Source organism: Mus musculus, chromosome 14 (genome assembly GCF_000001635.26).
Source record: "Mus musculus strain C57BL/6J chromosome 14, GRCm38.p6 C57BL/6J".
NCBI classification, from domain to species: domain Eukaryota; kingdom Metazoa; phylum Chordata; class Mammalia; order Rodentia; family Muridae; genus Mus; species Mus musculus.
This window is the reverse complement of record NC_000080.6, coordinates 4,478,441-4,497,218: the sequence shown is the minus strand read 5'-3', so window position 1 is coordinate 4,497,218 and position 18,778 is coordinate 4,478,441. Positions and strand designations below refer to the sequence as shown.

At 41.8% G+C, this 18,778-nt stretch overlaps 1 protein-coding gene across 1 annotated transcript; it reads right to left on the bottom strand.

Annotated features, from left to right (window-relative positions):
* Nucleotides 1-7,361: 7,361 nt before the first annotated feature.
* Nucleotides 7,362-15,411, bottom strand: Gm3182 (predicted gene 3182). The gene is made up of 5 exons (XM_017316333.1): nt 15,282-15,411; nt 14,387-14,549; nt 13,300-13,431; nt 12,440-12,623; nt 7,362-7,367 (listed from the first exon to the last, which is right to left on the bottom strand). Exons 1-5 carry the CDS (start codon nt 15,409-15,411, stop codon nt 7,362-7,364), a joined length of 615 nt encoding a protein of 204 aa, XP_017171822.1.
* Nucleotides 15,412-18,778: the final 3,367 nt, after the last annotated feature.

Here is an 18,778-nt window from a genome sequence, read left to right as displayed (position 1 = left end):
GATTGCTTCATTAATGTGACTACATATACAGCTGTTTCTATGTTCTAAATGTTGGTATCTCCCCAGTTCCCGTTGAAGTCCTAACTTGCATGAGCACCTAAGGAAGGGGTCTGGTTATGATAGCAGATTCTGTATAAATGGAACTGGTGTCTTGTAGGTGGAGGGGCTGGAGAGATGGCTCAGTGACTAAGAACACTCAGTGTTCTTCCTGAGGACCCACGTTCAGTGCCCAGTACCCACCTTGGGCAGCTCACAGCTACCTGTAACACCAGTTCCAAAAGATCCAATACCCTCTTCTGGCCTCAGGTACCTGCATGAACATGGTGCCCAGATGACAGGCAGGCACACACTCACATAAAACAATTCAAAACATAAAGCAAGAAACAGAATACCATCTCCATTGTCTTATAACATTAAATTCTGTCCTGTATAATAAAAGTGTTCTCTTTGCTCCTGAATGCACAGTATAACTAGTTCTGTTTTTCAACTCTTCCAAGTCATTGTGTTTTAAGGATGTCCTAAAAATACGGTTTGATCTCACTACTACCAGACCATCCTAAGAGCACTACTTTTAGCATGACTGTTTTCATTCATTGTGTGTATTAATCAGACTAAAGGGCTCTAGGAAAGCCTTGCTGCCACCGCCCCTCCCCCTCACCTTATTTCCTTCTCAGGGAACAGTACACTTTAGGAGATTGTGGGGTGTGTCCTCTGTTCCACATTACCATCCACCTCCTAAGGCTTTGCCCTCATACAGAGGAGGGAAGTGATACAGAGTTTGGGGTGGGAGACAAAAAAAGCAAGGAGCAGCATTGCTTCACAGACCTCTACAGACAGTGGTGTGTGTGTGTGTGTGTGTGTGTGTGTGTCTGTGTGTGTGTGTCTGTGTGTGTGTCTGTGTGTGTGTCTGCATGTGTGTGTGTCTCTGTGTGTGTGTGTGTCTCTGTGTGTGTGTCTGTGTGTCTCTGTGTGTGTGTGTATGTGTGTGTCTGAGAATGTGCTTTTTACAGAGGAGGGAAGTGATATAGCGTCTCCTGTGGGAGACAAAAAAGGCAGGGAGGGGCATTGCTTCACAGAACTCTAGACACTGGTGTTTGTGTGTGTGTGTGTCTCTGTGTGTGTGTGTGTCTGTGTGTGTGTGTGTGTGTCTGTGTGTGTGTGTGTCTGTGTGTGTCTGTGTGTGTGTCTGAGAATGTGCTTTTCAATTTCTTTCACCAAAGGCCTCTGAGTCTTGTATTTTTATTTCCTCCTATGCCTACATCAAAATTTCAATGTCTACAGAATTCTACATGGAAAGTGATTAACACCAACCCTTCATAACAACCTTTTGGCACCTCGGACAACCAATGAGATGTCTACTCTCAGTCCACTATCTTTCTGTCCATCAAGTTTTAATATTTTCATTTTGTGTTTGGACTAATGGTTTGAATCTAAGTGGATTTTAGTTTTAGGATTGTTTGTTTCTTCTTATGAAATTGATATTCGTTTTACCCTGAAATATAAATCCTTCTCTAAATCTGAAAATGTTTTTTGGGTTTGGGGGGTGGATTTTTAATTAATCATTTTGTTTACATTTCAAATGATATCCCCCTTTAACTGTCCACAACCACCCCCACCCAACCCTCTTTCTCCTGCCTCCTCTTTGCCTATATGAGGGTGATCCCCCACTCCCCCACCTACTCCCACCCTTCCTTTAGCATCCCCCTACACTGGGTCATCAAACCGGCACAGGACCAAGGGCCTCTCCTCCCACTAATGCCGAACAAGGTCATCCTCTGCTACATATGTATCTGGAGCCATGGATCCCTCCATGTATACTCTTTGGTTGATGGTTTAGTCTCTTGGAGCATGGGGTGGTCCAGTTAGTTGATATTGCTCTTCCTATGGGGATGCAACCCCCTTCAGCTCCTTCAGTCCTTCCCCCAGCTCTTTCACTTGTATCCTCATGCTCAGTTAGATGGTTGCCTATGAGTATCTGCATCTGTATTGGTCAGGGGACACTCATACCAGATTCCTGTCAGCAAGTGCTTCTTGGCATCAACAATAGTGTCTGGGTTTGGTGTCTCCAGATAACTAATATCAACAATCGGCAAATGGGACCTCAAAAAATTGCAAACATTTTGTATGGCAAAGAACCCTGTCAATGAAACAAAATGGCAACCAACAGATTGCGAAAAGATCTTTACCAATCCTATATACTATCAAAGGCTAATATCCAGTCTATACAAAGAACTCAAGAAGGACTCCAGAGAACCAAATAACCCTATTAAAATGGGGAACAGAGCTAAACAGAGATTGTCAACTGAGGAATACTGAATGACCATGAAGCACCTAAAGAAATGTTCAACATCCCTAGTCACCAGGGAAATGCAAACCAAACAACCCTGAGATTCTACCTCACACCAGTCAGAATGGCTAAGATCAAAAATTCAGGTGACAGCAGATGCTGGCGAAGATACGGAGAAAGTGGAACACTCCTCCATTGCTGTTGGGACTGAAAGCTGGTCAAACCACTTCTGAAATCAATCTGGCGATTCCTCAGAAATTTGTAAATAGATCTACCTGAAGACCCAGCTATACCACTAATTGACATGTACCCAAAACATATGCCAACATATAACCAGGACACATGCTCCACTATGTTTATAGCAGCCTTATTTATAATAGCCAGGAGCTGGAAACAACCCAGATGTCCCTCAAGAGAAGACTGAAAATGTTTTAAATTCAACTGTTACTTATCTTCATTCCTGTTCCATGCAATTTTCTCTATTTTCAGTTTCTATAACTAGATTTGACACAGAGATTTTATACTATCCTCCAAATCTCGATCTTTCTTTCACCATTCTCCTGTTTGGTGGTGGTGTTGTTGTTGTTGTTGCTGGTGATGGTGATGGTGATGATGATTTGTTTTGTTTTGTTTTGTTTGTGTCTGTGTGTGTTTTGCTAGTCTTGGATACTTTTCTCTGAAATATTATCCAATTCCCTAATTTTGTTTGCAACAATGTTCAGTTGCCAGTGCTGATTTCTTGTCCTTTTGAGGTAAGGTTTTGCTATGTAGTTCTGGTGATTGGCCTACCAGTCTCTACAGAGATGGGACTGGCTTCAAACTTGTAGTAATCTTCCTGTCTCTGTTTAGCCTGCTTCTTAATTTCTTAATATGACCACTGTCTTCTCATTTATTAATCTCCTTAAAACTTTCATCTCATTCTTTTAAAAAGCTGTTAGGTCGTTTTTAATATACTTTGTTTTTTATTTATCTTTTAAACCTGTATGTGGGCATGGGTGGGCAGGCATGTATGTACAACAGGATCTTTCTACATAGCCCTGGCATCAGCAATAGTGTCTGGATTTGGTGTTATTTCTAGCTCATAACTCAAGGTGTAAATTCTACAAATGACCTTATTTTCCTGTTGTCCTCATCTCACCTAATTATTAAGAGAGAAAAAAAAAAAAAACTAAATGTCATTTTAAAATGAAAGACAGATTTTTTTAAAGCACAATATAGGGCTGGTGAGATGGCTCAGTGGGTAAAGGCATGGGCCACACAAGCCTAATGATGTCAGTTAAATAGATCACTAAATGCACATAAATGTGGAAGGAGAGAACTAAGGCTACAAAGTTGTACCCTGACCCCCACATGTACAGGATAGCATGTTCTTCTGCACACACACACACATTACTAATAGTAAAAAAAATGTTATTATTAAAAATAAAAAACTGTTAAATATTTTAACTACCTAAAGCCCAATGTGTAAAAAGTGTACATATGATAAAATAAGAATTTTTGAATTGGTAGGTTATGTCTCAACATGGCTACTGGTTATTAATGTGCAACAGGATTCCATAATTGCATGTATTTTTTTCCTTCCTTTTGGCTAAAGTATGGTAAGATCATGTATTTTTTTCTCCGCACAGTTGTTGTTGCTTGTAAGAGAAGAAAATGATTAATAATTACAAATGATTCATCTAACAAAGAGATCAGTATAGAAAACTATGAAAAAGTATTCCATGACTGCTGGGTGAGGTTGTTAACGATGCAGAGAAAAGAACAAACCAACATGAGGTCTGCTTTCCACAGAGAGAGGATGAAACAATTGAGTCTAAAATAAATATAAATTGTGACAGATTTAGTTGTAGTTCAAGAAATGGCACGTTCAGGGCAGGAGAGTCAGCTATAGGTTAAGAGCACTGGTTGTCTTCCAGGGGACCCAAGTTGGGTTCCTAGCACTCACACAATGGCTAACATTCATCTGCAACTCCAATTTCAGAGGATCTGACACCCTCTTCTGGCCTCTACGCATACAGCAAAGTCATGGTGCAAAGACATATACTGTGGGCAAAATGCTCATACACCTAAAATAAACTTGAAAATAAATACGTTTTCTTTTAAAGAAATAGAAAATATGAGGTTCCCTCCAAATGTGCAGGGGAAAAGCCAGGGGCAGCATGGGAAGCTAGTTCTTATGATCCCCCGAGAATACTTCTAGCAGAGCCCCTCTATACAGTGGTAGGACCCAGCCACTTCAGATTCCAGCTTAGAGCTCCAAAGCCAAGACACGCAGTTGCCAAGAATCAACCCAGGTGCTCTCGGGATCAATAATTCTGTGATTATTCTCTCAGAATCAATTCTGGAGTTTAATCACATAAGGAGCCTGAAGGCAGCTGTAGGTGACTCAGTAGCCAGCATGACATCTAGCAGGGAGGCAGGAATCCATGAGACTAGAGAGGGCCTTTGAAACTTAAGGGCTGGGGAAGGCACTTCAGGAAAGTTCCCCAAGCAGTCCTGGGCTGCATAGTAATGGCAGTGGAAAAGGAAGACACAGCTCAACATTGGCAACTGTCCCTTAGGGGGACTTCTACTCACTGAAAAATGAGACTCTTAACTTACACCACAAAAGAGAAATTCAGTACAAGTCTGTATGAACCATAAATGGAGTTTACTGAGAACGACTGTGTGGGGGTTGGGGGGTGGTAGTTGTACATATCACGGGGCCGTCTTGGTTACTTTGCTACTGCTATGGAGAGAAAGCATGACCAAGGCAACGTATAGAAGAAGGCGTCTACAGGGGCTCCTGGGTGCAGAGTGCTAGTCCATGACTCTTATGGTGGGGAGCATGGCAGGAGACAGGTATCATACTGGAGTGGTAGCTGAGAGTTTACATCTAATCCACAGGCAGGAGACAGGGAATGCTATGGGCTTTTGAAACTCCTCCATTAGGCTACACCTCTTAATCCTTCCCAAATATATGGGGGCTATTCGCATTCAGACCTCCACAGTGCCCATGGACTGCTCAAGAGAGAAGTTATCAAAGTCACATCTAAGTGTCTTAACAATAAACTCTCTCTCTCTCTCTCTCCCTCTCTCTCTCTCTCTGAGAACACACACACACTGTATTGTTGATCTCACATCTACCCATTTCCCTGTAGCCAGACTACTCCCAAACTTGTTATGAAGTGGAAGACATTGACTTACCTGTCTTCATCTCCCTGAGTTCATGCTAGGGAAGTACTCTACCAACTGAACAAATGCTTATAAAACAAACTTTGGTTTTGTTTTGTTTTGTTTTGTTTTGTTTTGTTTTGTTTTGTTTTGTTTTGTTTGGAAATAGCATGATGTAGCTCATGGTGGCCCTGGACTTGTACTTTTCACACCTTTCCTGAGTCTTGGGATATCAGTAATGTTCCATCACGTCTGACTTAAAGAACTTCTCTTTAGTACATGAGGTTACTGTTGTGTCCGGCCAGCAGATCACAACATGGGTTCTAGCCTGGAAAGGCATTTTGGAAACCTGGAAGAGAAGAGGGGCTAGGTGGCGAGATAAAGAAATGTAGCTAAGACAGTCATTCTGATCAAAGCTCAATTTTACTGTTCCACACGCAACTATAAAGCAGGGAAAGGGGGCCCCTATTCCCGCCAATTAATCTTGGGTTGCAATAGCAGAGTGACAATGTGCAGGGCTCCGAACAGCAAAGCAGCAGGTTCCAGCAGTGGGCATGGCAGAATGATTGAGCGAGAAGCTCCACCCCTGAGCAAGCAGGTTTCAGGCTGGGGGAGGGGAGACTACAGGTTACAAAGTGGTATGTCAGGTATGTTGTCTGTGTTTAAAGACAGATAAAAGATGCATAGACCAGAAAAGGTCAAAGGGATTCATAATGTACTTAGGTTACAGTGTCAGCGCCTGTTTGGTGTGCCTGTATACCTGTGTGTGGATGCATGTGTACAAATTTGTGTTCAAATTTGTGCTGAGGCAGGAGGACACCTCATATCCATCCAGAGACTTCACCTGGGGATCCATCCCATAAACAACCACAAAAACCAGACACTACAACAGATGCCAACAAGAGATTGCTGACAGGAGCCTGATATATCTGTCTACTGAGAGGCTCTGCCACTGCCTGACCAATACAGCAGTAGATGTTCACAGCCATCTATTGGTCAAAGCACAGGATCCCCAGTGAATGAGCTAGAGAAAGGAACTATGGAGCTGAAGGGTTTGCAGCCCCATAGAAGGAACAACAATATGAACTAACCAGTACCTCCAGAGATCCCTGGGACTAAACCACCAGCCAAAGAAAACACATGGTGAAACTCATGGATCTAGCTAAATATGTAGTAGAGGAAGGCCTGGTTGGTCATCACTGGGAGGAGATCCTTGGTCCTGTGAAGGTTCTGTGCCCCAGTAGAGGGGAATGCCAGGGCCAGGAAGAGGGAGTGGGTAGGTTGGGAATCAGGGGTTGGGGGTAGGAAAAAGGGGATCTTCAGAGAGGAAACAAGGAAAGGGTTTAACATTTGAAATGTATGTAAAGAAAATATCAAATAAAAAAGCATTTGTTAGGATTTCATAGGATGATACCTAATTGCAGTCTTCATCGTTTTTGAATGATGTCTTTTGGCAGACACAGGTGAATCATAAAGTAATAAAATGAATGTTGAAGGACCCATAGAGAAACCTGTCCCCAAACAGATTGTGGAATTTATTATCTCTACTTGCAGTTACCAGTGATTTTATATTTGAAGGAAAGCTGAAGCATACACTGCTGTGTTTTCTGACAGCTTTTTATTCCCTTAGACTATGCTTTTAATTAATGAGAGTTATTACAGAAATACTGATGTATTTGCCATTAATGTGTTCAACATCATCATCCACAGAATTTTCACAGTAGCTAAATATTTGACAACAAGGATGCAGCATGGGTAAGTTTTCCAACATTAAGTTCCTATCCAGAGAGTTGGACACACTCTCCACAATGAATTTATGATGGACTTTGTAGTGCAGTCTGGCTCAGAAGAAACTATGGAGCCCAGGTCCCGTGAAGAATGCAGAGATCCATCTGGGTCTGATATCTGTGGGATTTCATGATCACACCTGAAATAACAAGGTTTTTAAGAGTGAAGAGTTGGAGATCAAGGTGTTAGTCATAAGAATAAATGCAATGTACTCAATTGTAACTAAAAGCTGACAGTCAATATGTACTGTATATAGCCTTATCAAAATATCAAATTAATTACAAGAACAAATAAACAACCAATTAATAACAAAACTTTGAATGAAAACAAGAAAAACCAAATAACTAAAGTAATCAAAACTCAAACCAAAATCAAACCAAAAAATTGTGCAAAGCAAAATTCTTAGTCTGCTTATTTTGTAGCACAGACTTATAGCCTGTGGCTGTCCTTGGCAACTAAGTAGAAAAGCAGTTCCTGCAGGTAAAAATCTTTGCAGGAGAAATTTAAGCAACACTCTCCTTTTGGATTGTGGGTCTGAAGGATATGGCCTCCCAAGTCAAAGCAGAACACAGGTTGTAGACTTGGACCCAAGGTTTTACAATTTTGTTGACTGATCTCCATGTAATTATTGATGATGACCCATCAGGAAAAGAGAAATTTGCACTCAGATTCTTCCTGGATGCCCAGCAGCTCTTAATGTGTCTCAGCATTTCTCTTAATCCCTTTAAATGTGCACTCTTCCTGGGCCAGAGGCTAGATGAAATTAAGGCCTGTTCATACCAAAGAAACAAAATAAAGGAGGAGCATACAGCCCATTACAGCCATGGTTATTAGGGATGAGAGGCAACAGTGGTGTATTTCCTGTGCACACTCAGTGCTCTTCCTCCAGCACTTCTCTTTGAGGGAGATCATGTCGTGGTCTGTGCCATGTTCTGCTTTCTGCTGGACTATTTCAGACTTAGGGAAGGAAGAAACAAAGGCCTGGTAAGCATTTGTCAATTGAGCTGTCCCTCCCAGAACAGCTCTATTCAGCTGGACAAACCAACATGACCTATCAGCTGAGATCATACCGTGCATCCCAAGTGTCATAGAACACCTGAGCTTGGAATTGTTTCTCACCTTTTAAAAACTGCTAGAATCAGAACTGTCAATGACACATTATACTGGAGTTTAAAAAAAACACCACATTTCCCCAGTTGTGCGGGTATATTATATTGAGTAATAACAATTGAACAATGTCTGAATGTGAGTCCAAGAGAGATGTGTGCAACCTAGAAAACCATGTGGATTCCTTATGGGGTGCGAGCATACCCTGAACTGAAGTGAAGGCTATGATTATTTCTCCAGTGCAGGAACCTCACAAGGTTCCTCTTGTCAATCCCTCTATCTCCAAATAGCCAGAGACAACATACAACACAAAACCCCATGGGTACTTCATAGGTCCTAGAATCTGCAAGAGTTTGCTAAATAAAAATATTCCCAAGGCCGAGCAATGAACCTTAAAAGTGATGGTCATGAAAAAAACAGAACACCCCTGTACAGCTATGACTATTGTAGGGCACACTCTCAAACACACCTATTTGTGTTTATGCAATACAAGCATATTGTATTGCAGTGCCCCGTTTAGTTTCCCGGTTAATACAAATATAAAAATCTCCCAGGAAACTTTAGAGGCATAAAAAACCAAATCTTGAATGGGAAAGGTACTTAGTGGGCAAAGCATATAGGCAGCGCAGTCAGTGATATGCTTTCCACTCATAAACAGGTCTGGGAATCAGGGTTCTTGTCCTATTATCCAATCTGGCTCAGCAAGTTCCCAAGGCTGTGTAGAATAGGTTTGTTTCCCAGCCTAGACTCACATGTTGGTGGTGGACCAGCCTCTTGTTCTTGCTCACTGTTTCAGACTTGTCTCAAAGTAAACAAATTCTTTCAATAGGATCTCCATTTTCCATCACCTAACTGACTTGGTGTCCAAAGGTATGAGCCCAGAGTAATAGGAACTGTCTATAACAGGATCCAAAGGAACCATTTTCTCCCCAGAATGTGATTGTCTCAGGGCTATTTTGAGTAAGAAAAGGCTGACTAGTCGAAGGACAAAAGCTTGCATGGATTATCTCACACTGAGTTCATGGAAGGGCTGCACCACACAGTACCATTTCATTCTTCAGCAAACAGACATCAGGATAACTTCTCCTTCAGGGCTGCTCTGAGGACCACTACAACCATGAATACCCTAGACTCTGTGGATACCTCCTACTTGTTCTGGAAGGATGGGTCAATGAGGACCTCTTTTCTACTTTCAGAACATGGCTTCTAACAGACATAACCAATTTTATACTACCAGAACTGTCTGAAGGTCCTCATTTCTCCCAACCCCAACTGAGGCTGATTTTAACTCTGAGAAAATGATGTTGAAGAACAGTCCCGCTGAATGCTACACAGATAAGATAGTGTGAGTACTTTAGATTATCAAGACCCTCAATGGGCTCCTGAAGCAGGCCTGGTTTGCTCCACTGCTATGGGAATTCTGCTGGATCCAAGTTCAGCTCCAAGCAACTCAATCTCTCAATGAGTAAAATCCAAGACAAAGTACAAGGCAAAGCTTTACTGAGCAGAGATAGCAGGAAATGTAATGGTGGCAGGCAATGAGGAAAACAACCTGGAATGCTTAGAAGACACAGTGAGCCACCTGACCTTCCAGTGGTCCTTCACAGTTCACCAAGAGCAGAAAAGGGTCATAAACACAACGATTTTATACAGCAATGTCCTCCTTACCTCCATATACCATATCCCTTACATTTGCTCTAAAGATTTCAATGAGAATCAATAGTTTTGTCTCTAGTCAGTTAAAAATCTGACCCTACAAGAATTCTTGTGTCCTTTTATTCTTGGGTGTTAGGTGAGCATGCAGAATAATTGGACTGCTGTATTTGATATTTCATAGGTGCAAACTAAAACCTCAGAGTGTATTTCTCATTAAATTTGACCTCTAGAGACACACACAGCTGCATTTATGCACAATCACACACACACACACACACACACACACACATTTGTATATACAAGCACCCATATCACAAACACAAAATTACCTAGTATTACACTAATACACAACTTTAGTATAAACAAGCTCAGCCAAACGTGGTCCAAACACACACAGACAAACACACACACCACACACAAGGAACAAAAACATACACACCACACAATACACACAGAGACACACAAACACAAATCAATGAAAATATTACTGTCGCCCAGCAAAGTTCCTGTTGCATGAGCAGCTACTGGGACCTCTGATGTATATGTGTATAAGGTTCTTAGACTCAGGCAGTCTTTGCGGCCCTCATCTGTAATTAACTCCTCTTCAAAAAAATTTTTATGCAGATGCTTTCTGGTCCTACCAGGAAGTTACAGGCTCTGCACAGATAACCTGGACAACACAATACCAAATTCCCAAGAAAGAGATTCCTAAGAAAAGCCCCCAGCAAGCCCCATGTTGACTCTCTCGGTCCCCTCACTATACCTACACTGGTTCCTTGGTAGCATCAGAGGAAGACAGTGACTTTTGGTCACTACCCAGGAACTTTTCAACCTATTACAGTTCATGTGATATTAAATCTTCCTCAATATCAGTCAGAAAAAAAGCTGGTGAAATAACGCGCTGTGACATTTATGAAATGCAGCACTGTGCCAACTATGAGGAGGAATCTATCCTGAAACAAAGCCACGCCCACGATATAGTTAGCAAAAGCCATGTTAGCAGAGGGATGCACTGTAGGATTCTATGCATGTTCATGGTGGAGCCAATAAGACAAACCCAAATCTCCTAGGGAGATAACTCTATGCAGGGAAAGTGAAGAAATCTAACACTTATTTTTAAAATAGCTGTATTGTTTATTAATTTGATGAAATAAATGAGAGAGGGGGTGCTACCTGATAGTGAACAGGAGATGCAAAGACTACTGGACAGAACAAAACAGGAAATGTCACTTTTATTGAGAGACCAATGCTCAAAGAAGTAATATAGAGAATAACTGGACAACTCAGATGTCACTGAATGGCCTCCCAACATACCGAGAGAGACACAGGTCAAGAAAACAATGCATACACAAAAAGAAACACACAGACACACTGTCAGAGACAAAGACACACACAGAAGCACACACAGACTGATTCACATAAAATCATAACTGAGCAGAAAACAATGAGGTATCTGTTATGGTTCAGGACCAAGATAATTCAGACTATGCAGAGGAGATGTTTCAAGGGAGACCCAACGACTCTGCGATTATTTTAGAGGAATAAAAAGCACTAGAGAAGCCAGGTCATAGTGGCACACTCCTTTAATCCCAGCACTTGGGAAGCAGAGGCAGGCAGATTTCTGAATTCAAAAACGGCCGGGTCTACAGAGTGAGTTCCATGACAGCAGGTACTTCACAGAAAATCCCTGTCACAGGGGACAGAAAAAAAAATATCTAACAAAAATCACTAGAGAACACTCTTCTTGGTCAGAATTGGGGGCATATATGAAGAAATTTTTTCATGAAGCCTCAGAAATCACACACCAAACCTGAGCCTGTGAGAAGCCTTTCTGTAATCTCTGGTCATCCAGACAACTCCAGACTCTCAGGCCCAGGAATGACCACTCCAACATCACTCAAAGAAAATTGAACTGACAAGCTGCTACTCAGGCTCTCTCAGTGTGAACCAAGATATATGAAGCCTGAAGAGACCATTTTGAGATAGAGGGGAAAGGGGGGAATGGAAGTGGCCAAAAGACAGCAATGAAATCCACTTATTTGTCAATTACACAAGGCTGTCATCCCTGCAAACTATTTCCTACCTAGAATCTCACAAGATCCCTGTAAAGCAAATGAGCTACAGGCCTTTACTTCTTCCTTCAAAGCTCTTTCTATTATCAAGAAGGGCTCCAACACAGCATCCTTCAAACTTAAGGCATGTAGTGTTGTGATGTGTAATCAACCTATCTCCCTTAGTGATTCTAGCAGAGCAGGAACATTTGCATGCCAAACATGCAGTTTCTTGAACCAGGCTACCTCCACAGAGAGCCCTGTAGATGATCACATAAACAAACACTTGGAGGAGACATAGGTGAGTGCCTGGAGAAGTTGGTGGACTGTGACATTGGATTGTCTATGTTTATGTTTAGACATGAGGGCAATCTGCCTCTGATACACATGATCCTACCTGCTGCTCCTTGGCACTTGAGGCACAGATGTTCTTGCTGGCCTCCTCACAGAACCTCTTTTCTTCCCCATGGGACACTTTCGTTCCAGCCTGCTCCACCAGCAGCTTTCTGTTCTCATTCAGTAATATCCTCACTTTTTCCTTTAGTTGAGAGCACTCACGGAGGCGGTGTTTCTGCTGGATGCTGATCCACAAAGAAAAATTGGTGATTCCCAGCCAGATTCCATTGGCTTTCCACTCCTACAAGTCCCATGGTCCCACTAGGGCCATGAACCCCTGACAGTCCCAGAAGAGTCTACAGTATATGTAGCAGCACCAAACAGAGGCAGGTCAAATCAAGATACCAGCCATATTCCACAGGACTCAACAAACTTCTGAAAGCCCTGACACCAAGAGTGCACCCTATACATCACAGAAGAGGAAATGTTCTTCATGGTTGATTATAGGTCTGTGGGACCATAAAACCTTCAGCAGGGAGAGGGCTTATCTCCTCTGAGAGAGGTGAGCTGACCCAACAAGTGTACACTCTTTCCATTTTTGTCGGGAATCCTAGATCATTTAATCTGTGGTCAGAACCCTAGAGGTTCAGGGTTCCTGGATATTCCCAGCGTGGTGGAAAAGTTTTCTATATAGAGGGCCTTGAATTTGGAAGAATAAAGATTGGAGGGTCTTGGACACTCTTCACACTTAGGACAACTGAGTCCAAGAGGTACAAATCCAAGACCCTTGCCTCAGGGCAGTGTTCCTAAATAAAAAAACAGATAACATAGAACCAGAGCCCTTGCGTTTTTTCAAAGTCATAAAAGGACAGAAGCATTCCCTGCCTAGTTCTGGGGGTCTCAGTTGTGTCACTGACTCACCTGTAGGAATAGTTATCTTTTAACAGTTCCTCGGAGAACTTCATGGAAATAATTATGGACTGGGTCATTTTATCCATATCCAACATTGTCTTCTCATGTTGTGATTTAATGATGTTGAATTCAGTGTTCATTCTGTGTTAGGGCATGGCCCAAGAAGCAAATAATCTGCTGAATTGAGGATTCAATAATCATGTGCAAACAGGCTGTATCATGGACTACCCAAGCCAATTGCATGCCACATCCTAGTTCCTTAAAACTATGTCCCCTCGGTGCTAATTAAACTTACTATCCTGGGCAGAGGACAGCAGAGCCAGGGGACCAAATGGAGCTAGCTGACCTTCAATGGCTTCCCGGGCAAGCATGTAGGAATAGAGTACTTCTATGACAATTTTACACTACACTGTGCCACAGGCAAGGGTCCAGTAGATATCTGTAATGACTTTCCTCTTATTTTTAAGGCAGGGATTCTCATTCCTTGGTTCCTGTTGTTATGTGAATTCCCAGAGGACACAACTAGTATTTACAGGAGAAAGGCTTTATCACATCTCCTCCCCCAGGAGATTCCTGTGTGCCAACAAGGAAACACCAGGAGCAAACTTCCCTGGTGATCACTTTGGACCTCTATGGACAAACACTAAAAGGACCTGCAAACTGTGCATCACACAAATCCTCAGACCCCATCAAAGGTCTCAGAGCCTCAGTCCTGAACAAAACATACACAGCTAAGTTCACACACATAGACACAATTAGAATGCCAAATAAATCCAGGGAGGTGCCATCTCTCAGAATATAATGAACAATATCAGAGTAAACGTGTGATAGCCTGCAGGTATTGCATTCACACACTGAGAGACAGTAAGTGTGAGCAGGTCCTTCCAGCTGTTGACAGCAACAATCAGATTGCAAGCACCCCAAGGTCAAGTACAAAAGATGATAATAAACACACAGCACCTTGTTTATCCAACAATTAAACACCTGTCAGGGCTACTTAATTGAATGATGGGAGATGACACACTCCATTCATGGAAGGAAATTGGGTTAACAGATGGCACAATACAGGCAACAGGGTACTGGGCATAATTCCTACCTGTAGTTCAAATCCTCATACATGTAAACGTTCAGGATTCCACAAATTTCCTCCATGTCATTGCTGATCTTCCTCATATGCAATTTCAGTTCTCTAACTTTATTTATATTTGATATCTGATTAGTGATGTTGGAATTTTGGGTTGAAGTATTTCTAGCAGACCCTGCAGATAGATAAACACAAATGAGTTTGCATACTTGATGGCCCAGGGCAGGGGAGACCATTCAGAGTCCCAAGAAAAAGACTGAGGGAGAGAAAAGGTAAAGACAGGGTGAATCCCTAAAAGAGCAGAAAAGCTATCTTCTAGCTGGTTTGCTAAGCTATGTCCTCTTCCTAACCACCATTGTCAGACATATGCCACACTCCCTATTACAGGACCCTTTGCCCTGAAATCTATAATTTGCCTCAGACGTAAAGATATGGGGAACATTGTCAGGTCATATCAGATGTGTTGCAGGGAAATCCTGGATTTCATAGTGCTTACCACTATCAAGCTCTAATTAATCGAGTGTCTTCAAATCCAATGTGTCTGAGTCCTCACCACATGACATGACCAGGGGAGCATCCTTCTCTGTTCTTTTCATCAGATACTCAAGTTACCTACAGTAATCTGGAAGGTGAAGTGCTTCAACTCCCTTCCATGAAAGGAATAACACACTGATATTCCCATAGAATGCCCTCCTGGCATTCTTTGCCACTCAAATTGAAATTAAATAGCTCCCAGAAAAGTAGCTGCAGGTTTGTCAATTCCTGGCTCTGTCAAACTAATCATCAGAAATTCTTGACTCTTTGACATTGGCAAAGTCCAAGGCTTCAGCTTGTAAGACCTACTCCTGGAAGGCCCAGCTCAAGCCTAACTCTACCAGGAAGATCCCCAACTCTGCCCAGGACTCACTGTGCCTTCTCAAGAATGACTTCCTTCTTCCTTTTTCATGAGAAAGGATTCCCTCTTCCTTCTCCGTTGGTCTGGTCTCTCCTTCATCGCCATTCTCTTTCTGACATAGCCTGAGCAGCCAGAAAAACATTCCTGCTGGTAATCCCAGAGCAAACAGAAGGTATGAACCACAGGCAGTTGCTGTCACCACAACACAGGTGACAACACAGAAGATTCTAGTTCTATCCTAGATACAAGAGATTCTCCAAAGAAGGCATTACTGATGATATCACTAGCAACTGCCATGACCTACCTGCTAACTAGTTCTCCCCAACTTGGTCCTTTTCTGGGGTGCCTCTCCTGGAGCCTCTCATAGACCCGTGGGATCCCCTTTGGCAACCTCTCCTTCCAAAGCTGGAGAATTCTAACTGCTTTATTAGATGTCATGTGCTTTTGAGGGGGAACGTTGGTTAGGACTCTGACATGCTTAAGAGATTTTGTTAGCCCCAAATCTCTAGGGACTGTGGATGTAGTAGATTTTTCTCAAAAAATAAATATGCCACCTGAGTCAATTCATATGACATATACTCCAATTTCCCAGGGATTTCCTGTATCACAGAGGCAAATATCTTTCTCCTATACATTTAATTGTTAAAACCTGGATGATATTTTCTAACGGTGCATTCCTTGATAGTGGTTATTCTTGTCATTCTTTCCATACATAAATACATACATAGATATGTATATATATATATATATATATATATATATATATATATATATATATATATATATGTGTGTGTGTTTCACAAAATCTCTGGTTTACAATGCTATCTTTTATAAGGAAAACTCCCTATTCTTTCAAACATAGGGGATCAACTACAGGGCAAATATAAATGGTAAACTTGCTGTCCCATCTTCAAAACATTATCTTGCACATGGTCCTGTTCTCAAATACAACCAGACAATTTAAGTGGGCATCAGAGAGCAAAGGTCATCCCGGACTTTACATTACTACATTTTAGCCTCATTGCAATAACTTCTCCAATATCTGTCTTCCGGAATGGAGAAGTTGAGCAATAAGGATGTTGCTGGTTGTACCGTGATACTATACTCACAGCAAGTATAAGACTCAGGAGGTAGGACAGGGAGTGCAATGGCCTGAGTTGAGATGAAACCTCAATTTTAATGTGTCTATAAGTTCAGGATGCTGTCCCTTGGCATTATCATCTCTGGCTTCTGTGTTCTTATGCTGGGTCTGCTGAATCTGTGCTATAATGCCCGCAAACCTCACAGATAAAGAGTGAAAAACTATGTATGTCTTCATTGGGAAACCATCTGAATTTCACTCCCTTCTTGAGCCAAACAATATCAATATGCAGAGCTCAAAAATCAAGGGGAGATAGGTGATAGATTCAAAGTTGAGGTCTTTTTCTTCCAATTTTCCTTTTCTCTTTCACTGAGGGTGGCTTATGTGTTTGCTGGCCTAACGGGGCCTGGATCCAACAACAAGGGGCTCACTGTATACAGGATCAATTTTACCAAGAAAAGGATTGTTGCAGAATCATGGCATGGCACCAGCTTTAGCTCCAGCTGACCTGGTATAGGACAGAAGACCTGAGCTATCTGGGGAAAGGAAGCAGCATGCAGTGTCACACAGCTCTCTCTGATGCAACTGCTAGAACTAGAATAGGGATGTTTGTTTGTTTGTTTGTTATACATACACAAAAAAGTAGGGTAGAGTTGGTACATGCCTGTAATCCGGAGCACTCAGAAGGTTTTTAAACAATTGTTTTTGTTAGTATTCCTGTTGTTTCTATTGGTTTTGTTTTGAACTATCCCAGCTATTTGCACTTGACCCAGAAAATTAAGCCCATACTCTGTACAGTCCTATCACTCATTTTAATCAGTGATTTTACTCTTAGCACCCACTCCTCAGATGATCTCATTACTCACTTTCAAATAAGGAAAATAGTCATACAGACATTAGTTAACTTGTATGATCTCATGTAACCAATTCATCATGACTGTAGAGTGGCATCCCAAACTTTGGAAATACCCAAGCTTCTATTTTTGAGTTGACAGGCCTCTGTGGAAGACTCATTATCTGGTATGGTAGAGGACCTGAAATGGCTGCCACCTAAAGGCCAAGACTGCCCCTCCAGTGCCTCTGAAGCCTGAGGCAGAGGTCAGCCAACAACACAGGAACACTTGGTTGGCCACATCAGGTTCAGGACTGTACTTTGGATGAGCCCTGAGACCTGGATGAACAGAGGTCTCTTGAATTCTTGTGAAGGTGAGCACGAACACTTAGACTTGGGTAGAATAATGGATCTTTTGGATGCAAGTCTTTCTTTTTTATTTATCTTTGCTATGTTCATATTTTATGTCAATAAAAAAGGTACCCTACTTTACAACTTCTAGTCTCTCTGTGTGTTAAAGTGATTGCCAGTGTATACACACTAGAGTTACCTGAACAATACATTTTGTCACATTTTGTTAAATAATTAAATATTTTTGTATTAATACCTTTTTACTAATTCACTTTACACTCTGTTTTTTTTTTGCCCCCTGACACCCATATTCTTTCCCCAATATTGCTGGCTGCTTCTTTTCTGAAGGAATATGGGGCAGCTATCTCAGGTCATCCCTTCTCCTACCAAAGCTAAGTGACCCTGTCCTGGAGAAAGGTTCTGCAGGTGCTGGTAATGAATGACTTCTGCTTGGCTTTCTTCTTGCTCCACTTGGCTGGCTTTGAGCAGTTCTTGCAGAACTGTCCTTGAACTTGGTACTTCATCCTGATGGTCCATATGAAGCACTTGTTTTATTAATGTTCTTGAGAGTATTTTTCCTTCAAACCTACTCCCACTAGTATACTAACAATGACAAAGGAAATGAGATATGAGACATCTATTCCAGGAGTTTCCAATTGTTCTCAGACCAGCAGTAGAGAAACCCACAAAGCTGGCAAAGGTAAGTGAGGTCACACAGGTACCTTAGAGCATACTGCTGTTTTCCTGCTGCTTTCCTAAGGAATGTTCTAGAGGATTATCATATCTAGACTCCCATAGATTCGTGTGCACTGGACACCAAAGGGCTCAACATACTTTGCTTTTGTCACTCAGCTTCCTCAAGTATAAAAAGTCCCCCAATTTAGAGGGATTTGAAGGTATAAATAAGTCCCAGTGGATAGAGGTTCCTCAAAAAATGTGTAAGAACAAAGAACTGCTTTAGAATCAGAGAGACCAAATGCTTACCAAGAGCAAAATCATAGCTCAATAAATAAGAAAATCTGAGTAATAAGCCATCAAGTGAAAACTGAAAGTTGCAGGCCATTCACCAGTAAGGTTGGTACATGGCCTTCAAGTAGATCTATGTGGGAATTTCTGAGGAACCTCCATATTGATTTCCATAGTTGTCATAGCAGTTTGCAGTCCTACCAGAAATGGAAGAATGTTCCTGTTTCTTTAAATTCTGACCATGTGTTTTCACAGAAGTTTTTGATCTTGGCATTCTTC